At 44.0% G+C, this 17,353-nt stretch overlaps 1 protein-coding gene across 2 annotated transcripts in view; it reads left to right on the forward strand.

Annotated features, from left to right (window-relative positions):
• Window positions 1-584: 584 nt before the first annotated feature.
• The window catches only part of LOC129701269 (complement factor H-like), a 46,278-nt gene continuing 29,509 nt past the window's right edge, over window positions 585-17,353 (forward strand). Inside the window, exons 1-6 of one of the 2 annotated variants that reach the window (XM_055642416.1) lie at window positions 585-636; window positions 728-835; window positions 5,017-5,193; window positions 9,302-9,472; window positions 9,956-10,126; window positions 12,077-12,232. In XM_055642416.1, coding sequence (XP_055498391.1) covers window positions 778-835; window positions 5,017-5,193; window positions 9,302-9,472; window positions 9,956-10,126; window positions 12,077-12,232 — 733 coding nt within the window. In that variant the 5' untranslated portion in view covers window positions 585-636; window positions 728-777. The remainder of the gene's footprint in view (window positions 637-727; window positions 836-5,016; window positions 5,194-9,301; window positions 9,473-9,955; window positions 10,127-12,076; window positions 12,233-17,353) is intronic. The other variant, XM_055642417.1, reaches the window with a different exon arrangement.

Raw genomic sequence — 17,353 nt, forward strand, 5'->3', positions numbered from 1 at the left:
AGGCCCTACTTTTCAGCCTTTTACCTAACTCTTATATTCATACTGTGGTACCTCCTTTTTCTTACCTATCTCATTTGTGCCAGCATTCACAATAATTCCAGATGTTAGCTTTCCCCTTTGAGGATGTCATGCAGCTGCTCCAAGACGTCCTATGCCCTGGCACCAGGGAGGCATCACACCATTTGAGATGTGACTGACTTGTTGAAAGAAAATGTGCTTTAATCAACAAAGCAGACAGTATTTTTCGAACTTGCCATTCACCCTGTTCTATCAAATATCTTATATGCTCAGACTCTTATCTTGCTTTCTAATTGAAGCTACCTGTTTTTACAATGAATTTGTACCTTAACACATGCATTGTTGGATAACTGCAAAAGAAACACAGGAACATTTCTATCTCCTGATCTAACGGATTTTATGTTAACATTCATCTCTGCACTTGTTAGCAGAGTTTATTGTCCAATACCACATTTTTTATTGAAATCTTTCCTTTCTGGAATACGCTTATCACACTGTAAAAAATTAACTACCGGTAAGTTATGAGTGATTTCATGTTTGTTTCATTTAACTTTGTTTACTTACAGATTACACAAGCACGGGAAAGGCTTCTTACCAAAATACGGGAATGTGCAATCGGTGTGTCAGTATGAATTCGATTTTGCAATTAATTATTAATTCAATGCAAACTAACAGCAAAGTATACACTTCATTTATTTTGATCCTGCAGAGAGAAGAGTGAATTCCTAAAAGTGAAATCAGCTGAATTATTCTGAAGAAATGAAACTTGCTTCAATCATTTCTGTATCCATCATTCTACGTTGGGCAAAATGTCAAGGTGAGTACAGCGTTGAGAGAATATTTTATGAAACATCAGTTACTGTATCAAGATATTTTAATGGCCTTTGCAGGTAGCTTAAAGCTGTGCAGCAACAATCAGGTTCAGGAACAGCTACTTTCCTACAACTAACAGTGTCTTGAACCGATCTACACAACCTTAATCCTACCTCAACAAAAACACTGCAGACCATCTCTTGACCATCTCATGGAGTTGTCTTTTTTTTTTCCTAATTATGTCTTGCATGCATGTCGTCTTTGCACTTTTATTTTCATGCAGATTTTGTGTAATTTATGTATAGGTTTAATGTAATTCATGTGTTTGTCTGACTCCTTGTGCCTGTGATTCTGCTGCAAGCAAGGTCATTGTGCCTGCACTTCGCCATACTTGTGCATATGATAATAAACTTGACTTTTTATTAGGTTTGGCTGGATTTTGTAATGTCGGTGAGTGATCAGATGAAGGTGAGTTTAGTTTAGTTTACAGATACAGCATGCAAACCTTCGGCCCACCGAGTCTGTATGAGCCAGCGATCCCACACATTAACACTACCCTACACATACATTAGGGACAGTTTTACATTAATACCAAACCAATTAACCTACAAACCTATATGTCTTTGGAGTGTGGAAGGAAGCTGAAGATCTAGGAGAAAACCCACGCAGGTCACAATGTACAAACACTGTACATAATTATTTGATCTGCTGCTTTAACAAAATGAATTGGGCAATTAAATTGGAATGCATTAGCTTAAGTTTGTGTGCAAGTTTGGACAAACTCAGTCTTCAGTACTAATATCTGGCTTCACTGACTTGGTGTTAACAGAGACTCCTTTGTTGAAAATAGTCTACAAATGTCTCTATTGTCTCTGAAATTAATCAAAGGCAACATTAATAATGAAATTGCTGGAAACATTACTGTTTTAAACTATTTGAAGATTAACTTAATTTTATGAGGGGGAAGCAAGTTTGGGATTCTTAATTTGACAAAATACATCAATATAAATTTGACCAGTAGAATGAAGACCAAACTTAAAAGAAAATCTTGTTTTAAAAATATTTTACAACAATCTGTCAATAGAAATACTGGAGAATTTGAAATGCTGCTGGAAACTTGTCTGATTTAGCTGAATTGCCTGTTGGAAATGCTCAATTGGCTAAAATTCCCGTACTGCCACCTGCCCTGAAAAGGTGCTGATTGGCATGGAGAAAAGAATTGAGCATGGAGAAGGATTGAGAAAGAAAAATATAAAACATGGTGATGTCATAGAATTTAAGTGCCCTCTGGGTTTTCAAGTGAAACCTCCTGCAAAGCGAATTTGCCAGAATGGAAAAATGGAAATTCCCAAATGTATCAGTGGTATGTTAAACTGGTCAATCTAAGTAAATCTGAATACTGTTTGTCGTTTTATTAAACCTCTATCTTGATTTGAAAAACAGCTTAATCTATTGTGTAACATTTGCTAAAATAAAAGATATCCTCTAGCCTAACTCCACTAAGTGTCCATTCCTTGGAAAAATTTCTTCTGGCCGTTATACATCTAGGTGCATGTGCACAGGCCCTCCCGCCCACAATGTCTGTGGTAAACATGATGCCATGTTAAATTAATCATGATCGAACACTTGCACTCAGTCCACCAAGGTCACCTGGATCCTAACATCAGTCTCCACCTGAGACTGCAAGCTCTGCGATGTTGAAATCCGCAGGCCGTGGTTGGAGCGTCGATCCGAGGCAAGGGATCGGCTCCGATGGTAAGTCCACGTCCCCGTATTGGGGCTCAAAGTCTGTCCCGAGCAAGGCCTCCAGCTCAATGATACAACTCATACTTTTAAATTTATCTAAACTCCATCATATTTTGGACTGTGACAATATGGGTAAGATTCAGCACCGATAGATACTGCCGTGTTTTATTTACAGTTATTATTTTGCTTATAATGTTTTAAAGAATTCTCAATGACAGTCAGAACAAAATAGTTTCAGTAATTTTTATTTTATTTTTAGAATTGCGATGTAACAAACCAGATTTAGAAAATGGGAATGTGCAAACCACCAAGGAGTCTTTCAAATCTTTGGAGCAATTGCGCTACAGGTGCAATGATGGTTATAAACCTGGAGGTGAACTAGTCACGACATGCACCCAATTTGGATGGAGTCGATATTTCACCAAATAGAATCTTAGTCGGACCACTTACTGTTGATGTTCTTACAAGCATAGGAATAAAAATCAGTGACACAAATTATAGAAAAGCTCTTTGAAGTACTTGCGCGGGAAATAAAAAAGGCAGCAGAGTTCATTATAAATTATATATTCCTGGTATTAATGTCTTTTGGATTGTTCACGTAATCAAATGAGTAATTGTGAGAAAGGTTCATCCATGCAGTGCCAAAGAAATTGCAAACAAAAAATTGTATGAATTGAATCCATTTCTAGGCACTTTCCAAGTGCATCAGTGCCTGTTGGGAATGAGGGTAATTTGGTACAAGACGGAGACAGAGAGATCAAGAGAATGGTGCAAGATGTCAGAGAAGGTCCAAATGTATTTGGTGTTTTTAAATCCTTTTGATCTTGTTTGAGATTTTTTTAATGTTGTTTAATATGAATAATTTTATACTATGTTCTCCTTTTGAGGTTTAATTGTAATTGCTCTCCTTTTCTAAGATTGTGATGTTTTGGTAATTTGGAAAAGGTTCTTAGTGTGTTAGAAACAATGACAACACTTGGACTGGATGTACGGTGAGCCCATTTGGTCAGAGATGCAGCTGGGCCAGCTGTCAAAGTTGCCTCAGTATTTTCCTGGGCATTTACCAGCATTTACAGTCCTCTTACAGGGCAAAGCCTTGTGGGTGTATTGCACCTTGCATTATCCAGCAAATGCTCAGTGGGGTTTGAATAACGTTTTAAACATGACGTGGACATCAGCTAAACCAAGCATAAATTTGTATATGATGTGTATGTTACCAAACACTTGCACACGGTCCACCAAGGTCGACTGGATCTCCCGGTTACAAACCATTTTAACTCCCCTTCCCGGTCCCAAACTGACCTATCAGTCCTGGGCCTCCTCCACTGCCAGAGAGAGGCCACACGCAAACTGGAGGAACAGCACCTCATAGTCCGCTTGGGTAGCTTACACCCCAACGGTATGAAGATTAAATTCTCCAATATTAGGTGCCCTCTAACTGACCCCCAAGTCCTTCATCTCTCCCCTCTCCCCCACTCCCTCCCCTGCCCTGTGTACCACCTATTCCACTCTCTGGCTTCACAATTCATAACTATTCAAACCTGTCTTATACTTTATATTCTTATCTCTGACCTTTGTTTCCGCTAAGGTACAGGGGCCTGGGATCTGTTACATCCAGATTCAGGAACAGCCTCTTCCCCTCAGCCATCAGGCTATTAAACTCGCCAACAAGCACACACTAAACTGTACTATTGCACTTTATCAACATATATGTGTATATTGAACTGAACTATTCTGTATTTTTGCTTACAATATTCTGTTGTGCTGCAGCAAGTAAGAATTTAGTTGACCTATCTGGGACACATGACAATAAACTCACTTGACTTGACTCTTGATTATATGCTTATCAAAAATACCCTCGCCTATGTTGTCTATTCCCTGCCATGCTTTATTCTACCTCATTTTCCAACTTTCTTCTCCCCACCTTCAATCAGTCTGAAGAAGGATCTCAACCCAAAATGCTACCTATCCATTTTCTCCAGAGATGCTGCCTGACCTGCTGAGTTACTCCAGCACTTTATGTCCTTCTCTGAGCCCCACCTGGACTCACACTCATTTCTACCCCTCCCCTTCCACACATATTCCTTCTTCTAGCTTCACAATTCATACCTCTTTCTATCCTCATCTCTTCCCACCATTACCTTTTATCATTTCATCTCTGGCCATTTTTCAACCATCTGTTTATCAAAAATCCCTCTCACCTGTATCCAACAATCACCCTAGAATTTGCTGTGTCCTCTCCTATCCTCCAGTATTCACCTCCACCCCCCCCCCCCCAATCAACCACAATCATTCTGAGGAAGGGTCACAAGCCGAAACATCACCTATCCATGTTTCCCAGAGGTGCTGCCTGACCCCCTGAGTTACTCTAACACTTGGCATCTTTTTATTAATGTTGGTGAACTTGCCTACTGATTGTTGAATCAATCACTTTTTCAGATGATCCATGTCAACGTCCAGAAATCGACAACGCTGTACCCTCCAGAAAACATCAATTCCAAAATGGAGAAACATTTCAGATTCACTGTACTCATGGGTATAAATTGCAAGGAGATGCAACAATTGAGTGCACGGATGGAGAATGGCAAATCGAACGATCTATCCCAGCCTGTATTGGTAATTTCTTTGCAATATTATTTGAATCAAAAGAAAATAAAAGAAATGTGACTATTATCAAAATTAGCAACATTTAATTATAGTAATGGCTCGTTTTCACGGGGCGACTTGACGCAAGATGTAGCCAGAGTGGAGTGGTCGTGGTCTAGCACGATATCACACGATATAACGGGGGTAGAGTAAAGAGTTCCCACGGTACTCGGCAATTCTGTCATTTGTGCGAGTGACTTGTCCGTCTCCCGATCTTTCCCGAATGAACATCGTGGACTGTAGTGTAGTTAATCACGTGGCACAAATGATGTTACTTTGTTGTCATACACTATATTCGTTTTTTTCACCCGAGCTCTTTAATGAGCTGAAGAATAATGTTTTTTTAGACAAATGTTGTTTGTTGTGATGCACCTTCTCTCAATATGTGCAAGAAGTCGTCTTTTTATTTTGTCAAATATGAATAAACACTGTATCTCACATTGACCGTGATGATTGTGTTATTTATGATCTACTGAGAGGTGAAACTTTCAGTCTGAAGAAGGCTCTCGACCCGAAATGCCACCCGTTCCTTCTCTCCAGAGATGCTGCCTGTCCCGCTGAGTTGATCCAAGCAACTGGTGTCTATCTTCAAAGGACTGACCAGGACTGCCTCTCTCTCTCTCTCTCTCTCTCTCTCTCTCTCTCTCTCTCTCTCTCTCTCTCTCTCTCTCTCTCCCTCCCTCTCTCTCACGCAGGCATGAATGGATGAACTCCGCGGGCCAGGCAGCATCTACGGAGTGAAATGGACAGGCGACCCATTCTTCAGGCTGCCTTATGTCTCTCCCCCCCCCCTCGCCCCAACTCCCACACACGCGAATGCTGGAGAAACTCAGCGGGTGCAGCAGGGCCGAAACGTTGTCTATTTCCTTCGTTCCATAGATGCTGCTGCACCCGCTGAGTTTCTGCCGCATTCGCGTGTGTGGGTGGGAGTTGGGGGGGGGGGGGGGGGGCTGAGACATAAGGCAACCTGAAGAATGGGTCGCCTGTCCATTTCCCTCCGTAAATGCTGTGTGGCCCGCGGAGTTCCTCCAGTCATGCCTGTGTGAGAGGGAGGGAGGGAGAGAGAGAGAGAGAGAGAGAGAGAGAGAGAGAGAGAGGCAGTCCTGGTCAGTCCTTTGAAGATAGACACCAGTTGCTTGGAGCAACTCAGCGGGACAGGCAGCATCTCTGGAGAGAAGGAACGGGTGGCGTTTCGGGTCGAGAGCCTTCTTCACACTCTCCCTCCCTCACTCTCACACAGGCATGAATGGAGGAACTCCGCGGGCCAGGCAGCATTTACGTTCCTTCTCTCCAGAGATGCTGCCTGTCCCGCTGAGTTGCTCCAAGCAACTGGTGTCTATCTTCAAAGGACTGACCAGGACTGCCTCTCTCTCTGTCCATTTCCCTCCGTAAATGCTGCCTGGCCCGCGGAGTTCCTCCAGTCATGCCTGTGTGAGAGGGAGGGAGGGAGAGAGAGAGAGAGAGAGAGAGAGAGAGAGAGAGACGCACACACAAGGTGAATGTGAAATCTCACCTGCCTGTTTCAGTGACAGAAACCCACCGCCAGTAAATGAAGACACCCCCATCTGTCTCTCCCTCCTCTCCCTCGACTCCCCCACCTTTCCCTCCCAACTCCAGTCCCGTCCCGACCCCCTGGGAAACTGAAGGTTTCCCGCTGTAATTAAAGAGTTCCCACGGTAGACTGTAAAACTGGGACCTTGGTTCTGGACTCCCCCAACATCGGGAACATTCTTGCTCCATCTAGCCTGTACAATCCTGTAGATACGATTAGACAGGTATCTAGTTATTTAATTCAATTAATGATTTATATCGCCCAGCCTCTCATCTTTCAATCGGGTTCGGCCAGGAAGGAACTGCAGATGCTGGATTAAAACGAAGATAGACACAACATGTAGCTCAGCGGGACAAGCAGCATATCAGAAGGGTCTCGACCCGAAATGTCACCCATTCCTTCTCCCCAAAGATGCTGCCTGCCGTCGAACTCATTCTCTTTAAACCGGCATCTGCTGTTCCTTCCGAAACATACACAAGTAATAAGCAACTTTTCGGGCCGAAACGTTGCCTATTTCCTTCGTTCCATAGATGCTGCTGCACCCGCTGAGTTTCTCCAGCATTTGTGTGTGTGGGTGGGAGTTGGGGGGGGTAGAGAGATAAGGCAGCCTGAGGAAAGGCTCGCCTGTCAATTTCCCTCTGTAGATGCTGCCTGGCCCGCGGAGTTCCTACAGTTAGAAACTGCTTTCAGACAAAAAGAGACACACTGACATTAATGAAATGCTTAGCTAGTTTTATTAGATTTGTATGTAAATAGCAAACTGGCCGGATTCACTCTATCCAACTTCCGGGTTCACCGTTCGCAGGAGTTCCCACGGTGACCGCAAGAGTTACTACGGATATCGCACGGGACACTTCGTTCATAAAATGTTGCAATGCTCAACCACAAGTGCACAAGTCACTCTTGGACAAATTCAAACATGTTTGAATTTTCTCCCGAGTACCCAAGGTACACGATTACCTGCCGTTAGCGCCACGGTGGTCCACGAATGCCGTACTGTTACCGCACAAGGTTCCCACGATGTCAAACTCTGGTTACCTCTTGCGTCAAGTCGCACCGTGAAAAGGGGGTTTAACTGTTAAAACGTAATGGTCATAGAATGGAAACCGGCCCTGTTACCTCTAAGCTGCATGCATGTGCACACGCACACATGTTTTGCAACCAGCTCACAAAGAAAATTTATGTGCGCACAAAAGGATTTCTGCAGATTTTGAAATGCGGAAAATAAAATCTCCACGATTATCGCAGCCCGCTCTGGCAACAGGGAAATCATCAGTTGGATTCTTTCGTAGGCTGATCTGTCCCCGTGCTTCATCCAGGGGAGGAACAGGGCCGCCGTCTTCAAAGATCGCGCTACTGGCAGAAACCCAGCGATAAATGAATGGGACTTGACCTTGGAGAGGGAGGTGGGACGGGAGGGGATGGAGAAAGGGAGAGAGGGGTGGAGAGGGAATGGGAAAATTGAAGGGGAGGGGAGAGGGGGTGTGGAGGACTTGTTACAGTGTTAAAATGAGGAACTTTCATTTGAAAAACGAAAGCATTCAAGAGTCTGGATGTCATATAGGATAGGATAAAATCTTAACTGGATACATAACTTCAACAATTGGATTCATATTTCTACAAATATGATATTTGTATACTAAAATATGGCCATGCAGTTTTATTAGCCATGAGAGAGAGAATATCGTGAAACCATTTCAGGTTTATATTTGCAGAAGAATTCGGTGCGAACATACATTAATAACAGCATAAAAAATTGCACAATGCAAGATTTCTGCGCACACAAACTACTAAAAATTAGAGTGAACATTACCTGTGGGCTGACCAAGATGCCCCGTCTATGCTCACACAGTTTGCCTTTGTTTAAAGATACACACAAAATGTTGGAGTAACTCAGTCGTCAGGATCAAACCTGGATCTCTAGCGCTCTAAGGCAGTAGCTCTATCGCTACGTCACCATGCCCCCCTTGAATCCATCCAAAGAGAATAATAATATTCAGACTTTTATAATTACGAAATGGGTGATTTTACTAAATATTTGATCTGCTGCTTTAACAAAATGAATTGGGCAATGGAATTGGAATGCATTAGCTTAAGTTTGTGTGCAAGTTTGGACAAACTCAGTCTTCAGTACTAATATCTGGCTTCACTGACTTGGTGTTAACAGATACTCCTTTGTTGAAAATAGTCTACAAATGTCTCTATTGTCTCTGAAATTAATCAAAGGCAACATTAATAATGAAATTGCTGGAAAAAATTACTGTTTTAAACTATTTGAAGATTAACTTAATTTTATGAGGGGGAAGCAAGTTTGGGATTCTTAATTTGACAAAATACATCAATATAAATTTGACCAGTAGAATGAAGACCAAACTTAAAAGAAAATCTTGGGTAAGATTGATACATTCAGCACCGATAGATACTGCCGTGTTTTTTTTACTGTTATTATTTTGCTTATAATTTTTTTAAGAATTCTCAATGACAGTCAGAACAAAATAGTTTCAGTAATTTTTATTTTATTTTTAGAATTGCGATGTAACAAACCAGATTTAGAAAATGGGAATGTGCAAACCACCAAGGAGTCTTTCAAATCTTTGGAGCAATTGCGCTACAGGTGCAATGATGGTTATAAACCTGGAGGTGAACTAGTCACGACATGCAACCAATTTGGATGGAGTCCAGTACCATCATGTACACGTAAGCAGATTAGTTTATGTACTTGCTTACTGTATTAATTACATGCGTTTGATTAATTGAAAGATGGAAACAGGCCTTTTGGACCACCAAGTCCACGCCGACCATCGACCATCCTTACACACTAGTTCTATTTTATCCCACTTTCTCATCCACTCCCTGTATACAGGACAATTTACAGAGGCTAATTAACCTACAAACCCGCACGTCTTTGGAATGTGGGAGGAAATTGGAGCACCTGGGGGAAACCCATGCGCTCACAGGGAGAACGTGCAAACACAACACTGACAGCACCAAAGGTCAGGATCGAACCTGGGTCCCTGGTACTGTGAGACAACGGTTCTACCAGCTGCAGCACTGTCCCACACCAATTACATTGACCTGAGCAATTGTAATTTTCATTCAACAAGGTGATCGAAACAAAAGCAAATGCTCAGTTACCAAATTTCGGTCTCCAGTTCAAAACTGACCACTCTTCTTTTTCAGCAATACTTTGCAGGAACGTAACAATAGAACATGGTCGATTTGATGGGGCAAGCCGGATGTATACTCATCACGAGACAGTGAAATACACATGTAATGAAAATTACGTACGCTCAGGAGATGGTACAATTCGCTGTACAGCTCAAGGTTGGCAACCAAACCCAAGCTGTCCCGGTAAATGATTTTTCTTTATTAACGTATTGCAAATGAGTGGGATACTAACATAGGTAACTTGGCTTATCCCCATTCCATGAAATTCTTTGTGTTATCAAATCAATTTATCTGTATATTACATTCAATTGATTAAAAGATAAATAATTTCCACTATTAACAACAAAATATTGTTTCCAACATGATGGAGGTTTGCTCAATGTAAGGTTGGTAACAACAGAATAGTTGTCACCATCTGTAGGAAAGAACTGCAGATGCTGGTTTAAATCGAAGGTAGACACAAAATGCTGCCTGAAGGAGGTTCTCGACCTGAAACGTCAGGCATTCCTTCTCTCCGGAGATGCATAGTTGTTACCATTGTCCACACTGTTCCATTGTAAAGCAATTCATGCTTCCAGCGGTCTATATACTTTGATTTATTTTGGATTTTCCAATTGGCCAGGGAACTGAACTGTTAGGATGTTGTAATCTATATGAAGGAACTGCAGATGCTGTATTAAACCAAAGATAGACTTAAAATGCTGGAGTAACTCAGCAGGACAGGTAGCATCTTTGGAGAAGGAATTGGCGATGTTAGGGTTGAGACCCTTCTTCAGCTTGATGTCAGGGATGAGGGAGATGCATAGATAAGGAAGTTTGAATGCATGTAAACAGGGAAAAGGGAATGGAGATCAAGGAAAACGTAGAATAGATTTGTTAGCTGGGAGAAGGTAACAACAAAGCAAACAAAGAGATAAAATGTAGTCAGAAACAGTGGCTGATCAGAGAACTGGGAAGGGGGAGGGATGAAGGGAGGGGGAGAGCAAGGGTTACTTGAAGGTACTGAAGTCAATGTTCATTCTGCTGGGGTGTAAGCTCCCCAATTGAAATATGAGGCGCTGTTCCTCCAATTTGTGCTGGGCCTCACCCTGACAATGGAGGAGGGCCAGGACAGAAAAGTCAGTGTGGGAATGACAGGGGGATTTGAGGTGTCCAGCTACTGGGAGGTCAGGTAGTTTCAGCGAAACAGCACAGACCATTTCAAATTTCATCACTTCTGGCTGACTGTCCTCCAAAGCCTCCAACCTTATCGTTCCCCAGTCCTACACGGCCTTGTTTTATCTTTTCCCCAACATCCACATACAGAACTTCCCTGGCAGACCCAGTGTTTCTGCTTGTTCCATTAATTTCCACATACCTCGACTCCACCCTATCTCCCCCCCCCCCCCCCCACCAGTCCAAACCCTCCCTACCTATGTCCAAGACACCACACACCATTTTGTTTCATCAATGACTTCCGTTTTCCAGGCTCCCACTCCCCCATCATTACTACGGACGTTCAGTCACTCTACACCTCCATCCACCACCTGAAAGGTCATAGAGTTCTCAGTTTCTTCCTTGGCCCATTAACCTACAAACCCACACGTCTTTGGGATGTGGGAGGAAACCGGAGTATGGGGGGAACATGCAAACTCTATACGGACAGCAGCTGAGGCCAGGATCGAACCTTGGTCTCCAGCGCTGTGAGGCAGCGGCTCTACCAGCTGTTCCATCTTTAGTTAATCCTTCATATTTGATACAGAGAATGCAAGTACTGTTTACAATAGTGAGAGCATCATTCAATTGTCACGTCAAGTTAATGGTCACGTGCACAAAGTAGGTGGGGTGGAAGTGCAATGGAAATCTCACTAGCAGCAGCATCGCAAGGACATATACTCTGGTAAACACACATAAACAAATTATACGTTAATAATACATAAATCACACTGTCTTAAAAGAAAGGAGACTGCGTAAAAACACGACAAAGGTGCAAAAACATAATGAGAAAATACATGAATCCCATGAGACTGTGAGAGATGGACACTGGTGTCCCATTGTCAGGGTAGGATCAGGGTTGTTATTATTCAGAGATTTGTTCTATGACTTGTTCAATGCCAACAATAATGTTTGAAAATGTCATTTTACTGCTCGCAGAAATCACTTGTCCCCGACCACAAATAAATATAGAACTTCGACCAAATGAATGGAGATACCAGCTTCAAGCGCAGGTTGGTTACAGATGCAGAAATGGAATGACTTATTGGTCAAGATGTACAAGAAATGGTTGGGAACCTGCCATAATATGCAGAAGTAAGTGTCTTCCATTTTTATTAGTCTCAGGGAGACCAGCAATTAAAATTGACAATTTATCTTTTATATTGTAGAAACAACATTTCAACGATAATTCATCAAATAGAATCTTAGTCGACCAATTACTGTGGAAGTTCTTACAAGCATAGGAATCAAAATCAGAGTGACACATATTATAGAAAGGCTCTTTGAAGTACTTGCGTGGGAAATAAAAAAGGCAGCAGAGTTGGTTTTAAATTATATATTCCTGGTATTAACGTCTTTTGGATTGTTCACATAATCAAATGTGTAATTGGGGTGCAAGTTCATCCATGGAGTGCTGAAGAAATTGCAAACAAAAAATTGTATGAATTGAATCCATTTCTGGCCACTTTCCAAGTGCATCAGTGCCTGTTGGGAATGAGGGTAAATTGGTACAAGACGGAGACAGAGAGATCAAGAAAATGGAGCAAGATGTCAGAGAAGGTCCAAATGTATTTGGTGTTTTTAAATCTTTTTGATCTTGTTTGAGATTTTTTGAATGTTGTTTAATATGAATTTTACTTCGGAGTCACGTGAGTGACTACGTGAAGAACCCACCCAGCGCGCAGGCGCGGCATTACGTCAGCAGTGCAACAGCGGCAGCAGCTGGAGCCAGGCTCTCCAGCGGCAGCATAAAGACAAGACCTCAGGTAAGTGCCTTTTTGTGTTACAGAGTCGCTGAACGGTGAAGAAAATTATGGCCATCCGAAAGCGACCAGCTAGAAGGACTGCCTGCCCAACTCCACCCGAGGAGGGGTCAATATCTGGGCGGCAGCCACCAGTGGCGGAGGAGCTATTTTAACGCTCCCGCACACCCGACACCGAGCCGCTCCCTGTGCCGCCGATTACGACACCCCGCACAGGGAGGAAGGCAACCCGCAAAACTGACCGGCCGGTGACCTCCGACTCGTCGGAGGAACGGGAACGCTCTCCACCGGTGAAACGGGGAGACGTCCGCATCAGCTGCATGAGGCAGCTGCTGGAGCAGATGATCGATGAGGAGATGCGGGCTAGGCATCTCCAGGGAGGACGGGCTTTGGCCTCCTCCATACCATCGCCACACCCTTCTGTACCCTCTCTGTTCGAGGGCAGTAAGGGAGGCCAGGACTGGGCTGGCCTATCACAAGGGCAGGCGGACGACAACACAAGTATGCCGGGCGAGCTGGAAGAAGAGCTACTGGGTGTAGTCGGTCGGTACGCGGCGCCCCCAACGACCGGGATGATACTACCACCTAGAATGGCGGCCAGTATCAATAGGCTTTCCAACAAGCCACTGCAGGAGAAGGTCGTTCAGCAGGCCCTTGACACCTATACAGCACCGGAAAATTGCGAGGCGCTGCGGGTTAAAACTGTCAACGGGCAAATATGGAACCAGCTGGGGCAGCAGATCAGGACTCAGGAGGTTAAAATGCAGCGGATCCTGAAGCTCCACACTGCAGCCATCACCGCCTTTGCTCGGTCCGTCGGTAACGCAGAGCTCTCCATACCCCAGCAGGATGCGCTGGCGTTAATGTGCAACACAACGTAAGAGCTCAACAGCCTACGGCGGGAAAACATCAGGCCTGCCCTCAATCCCAAATACGCGGGCCTCTGCAAAGCTCCAGCGCCGGAACGGGAGGCGCTGCTATTTGGAGCAGACTTGGCCAAGAAGCTCAAGGAATTGGAAGAGGCGGCCAAACCTGTAGGCCTCATGAGGGCAGCGCCAGGACCGAGCAGGGTGAAGACACCCAGTTGGCAGCACGCCTCGGCATCCACCAGTAGGTACCGAGCTGGTGAAAGCCTGGTGACCGCCTCCCACTACCCCCAGAGCTCTTTTTTAGAGCGGGGCCCAGGGCGGAGCCGTGGGAAGATGCGCCGCCCCACCGCAGCACCAACACGGACACCCTCGGGCCAAACCCATCGGAAACGCCCCCACAAATAAACATGGAGGTAGGTGGGTCTGGTTCCTGTCGACATGCACAGACAAAGGGTGTTGTATTAACAGGAGGGCGTTTGAGGTTCTTCAAGCATGTTTGGTGCTCCCTTACTAACAACAAGTTTATACTCAACAGCATCAGTGGATACAAAATTGAATTCAAACCAGGCATAGAACCGCCAGTTCAGCACATGCCCCAAAGGGTATTCCTTCCCTCAGAATTAGAGAAGGTAGAAGGACAAGCTGAACTAGACAGGCTCGTGGCTAAAGGCATCATAGAAAGGACCACACACGAGCCGCAGGAATTCGTATCGAATATTTTTCTCAAATCTAAAAAAGATGGTGGATGTCGTATTATCATTGATTTGACGTCACTTAATCAGTCTGTTGAGTATCAACATTTCAAAATGGAGACATTTGTCACTGCCAGACAACTGATCTCCAAGGGATACTACATGGCAAGCATAGACATCAAGGATGCTTACTATTTAGTACCCATTCATAAGGATTATTACAAATATCTGAAATTTATCTGGATGGGCCAGCTATGGCAGTATAGAGCATTGCCCAATGGTTTAACGACAGCTCCCAGATTATTTACAAAAATTCTTAAAGTGGCCGTGAAAAAATTGAGAGAACAAAAACATTTAGTCGTGGCCTATCTGGACGATGTTCTCATATTAGGGAGAACAAGGGAACTAGCTGTCGCAGGAGTTTTAGCCACTAAACAACTCCTTGAAACTTTGGGATTTATTCTACACCCAGATAAATCAATATTGGAGCCTACTACTAACATGGATTACCTAGGCTTCACTATTGACACTATCCATATGACTGTCACTCTGCCTAGAGATAAAAAAGTTACACTAACAGAAGCCTGTAACCGTTTAATTGCAAAACCGCAACCAAGGATACGGCACGTAGCCAGAGTCATTGGTACTATAGTAGCAGCATTCCCGGCTGCCCAATATGGGCCCTTGCATTATCAAAATTTGCAAAGAGCAAGGACACATGCATTACGTCTTAATAGGGGGCATTATGACCGTAAAATGGATTTACCCGCTGAAGCCAGATCAGAACTTCAGTGGTGGGTGGATAACATTTGGCACAGTCACAGTCCTATCGCCGTCGCCAATCCTAACATAACCATTACAACGGATGCCAGTGCTTTAGGCTGGGGAGCTACTAACTCTATAGACAGCACAGGTGGCAGATGGACTAACTCAGAGGCATCACTACTACAAACACTGGGCATAAACTTCTTGGAGATGCTCGTCGCCTTTTATGGGCTAAAAGCATATGCATCTGATATGCGGCATGTGCATGTTAGGATTATGATTGATAACACAACGGCGGTGTCTTACATCCAGCACATGGGTGGCATAAAATCAGTATCATGCGACAAATTGACTACTATAATCTGGCAATGGTGTGTCGAGAGACATATTTGGCTATCAGCTGCCTATTTACCAGGCAAGCTAAATTCAGTGGCGGACACCAGGTCACGAAAATTCAATGACAACATCGAATGGATGTTAGACCCAAAACTATTTGCTAGAATTGTTAAGCAATATGGTACGCCAGATATAGATTTGTTTGCGTCTAGACTAAATCACCAACTACCCATGTATGTGGCTTGGGAACCAGACCCAGAGGCAGCAGCGGTAGATGCCTTCACGCTGGATTGGGGAAATTTCTTTTTCTATGCTTTCCCTCCCTTCTGCCTCATCAGTCGGGTACTCCAGAAAATACAAGCTGACTCAGCTTCAGGCATTCTGGTCGTACCCGACTGGCCTATCCAACCATGGTTCCCAATTTTCCACGACATGGTGGTAGAGACACCTATGGTTCTTCACAGCCACCCCCAATTATTGACTCACCCGGTATCTGGCATAAGTCATCCATGCCATCAAAAATTGAACCTCCTGGTTTCCAGATTCTGAACAGACCTTACCAGGGATTGGGGTTATCAGAAAGAACAATCACCACCATGTCGGCATCCCTGCGAGTTTCTACCAAGAAACAGTACCTGACCTACATCAGGAAATGGGAACAGTACTGCCTGAAAGCAGGGACATCTTACAAGACGGCTTCGATCACGGATGTGCTGGAGTTCCTGGCCCACCTGCACCATGACCAAAAGATGAGCTACAGTGCCATCAATGCAGCTCGAAGCGCCCTGTCCGCATACCTTATGCCCTCAGGACAGCATAGTATTGGATCCCATCCCCTGGTTATCAAACTCCTTAAAGGGATTTATAACACCAAACCCCCTACACCTAGATACACCCATGTGTGGGATGTTAGTGTAGTGTTGTCACACCTTCGAGGTTGGCCTCCGGTGGGATCCCTGAGCCTGGAACAGTCCACTTACAAGACCCTCATGCTCATGGCGCTTGTCTCTGCTCAGAGGGTTCAGTCGCTGCATCAGTTAAGTCTGGACCACATGGTGGCCACCCCAGATTCCATTACTTTTACCATGCCGGGGTTGGTTAAACAGAGCAGGCCAGGTATATCCAACTCTCCGTTAATCTACCCTCCAGAACCTACGCTGTGTATGGTGACCCACCTTTATGATTACATAGACACAACCCAAACTCTTAGAGGGAGAGAGAAAGCCTTATGGGTCAGCCATAAAAAGCCTTTTGGACGGGTTACCAGCCAGACAATATCCAGATGGTTGAAACAGGTCCTTAATACGGCAGGGATTAACACGGATGTTTTTAAATTCCATTCAACCAGGGCAGCGTCCACGTCAGCGGCGGATCGGATGCAGGTTCCCATAGACCACATCCTTAGTACAGCGGGATGGTCAAGGGAATCGACATTCCAAAAATTCTACCACAAACCGCTGATGGAGAAGGACGTCTTTGCGGAGAAAATTTTAGAAACCGCAAATTTATAATTTAAAGCCCAGGGGAGCTATTTTTTGTTGTTGTTAAATAAACATTTTGTTTTTTAAAACTAACAAATTCGTTGGTCTTTAGATACCACTTCCTCCCTCGATGATCTTTCGGCAGTGAGTGATATAACTGTTACACGGTTTGAAATCACAGACCTTTGAAGTCTTCACGTAGTCACTCACGTGACTCCGAAGTAAAATAGTGAGATTAAACGAGTACTTACCAGTACGAAGTTTGATCTGTATTTTATGAGGAGTTACGATGAGGGATTACGTGCCCTCC

Source organism: Leucoraja erinacea, chromosome 10 (genome assembly GCF_028641065.1).
Source record: "Leucoraja erinacea ecotype New England chromosome 10, Leri_hhj_1, whole genome shotgun sequence".
In the NCBI taxonomy this organism is placed as follows: Eukaryota; Metazoa; Chordata; class Chondrichthyes; order Rajiformes; family Rajidae; genus Leucoraja; species Leucoraja erinaceus.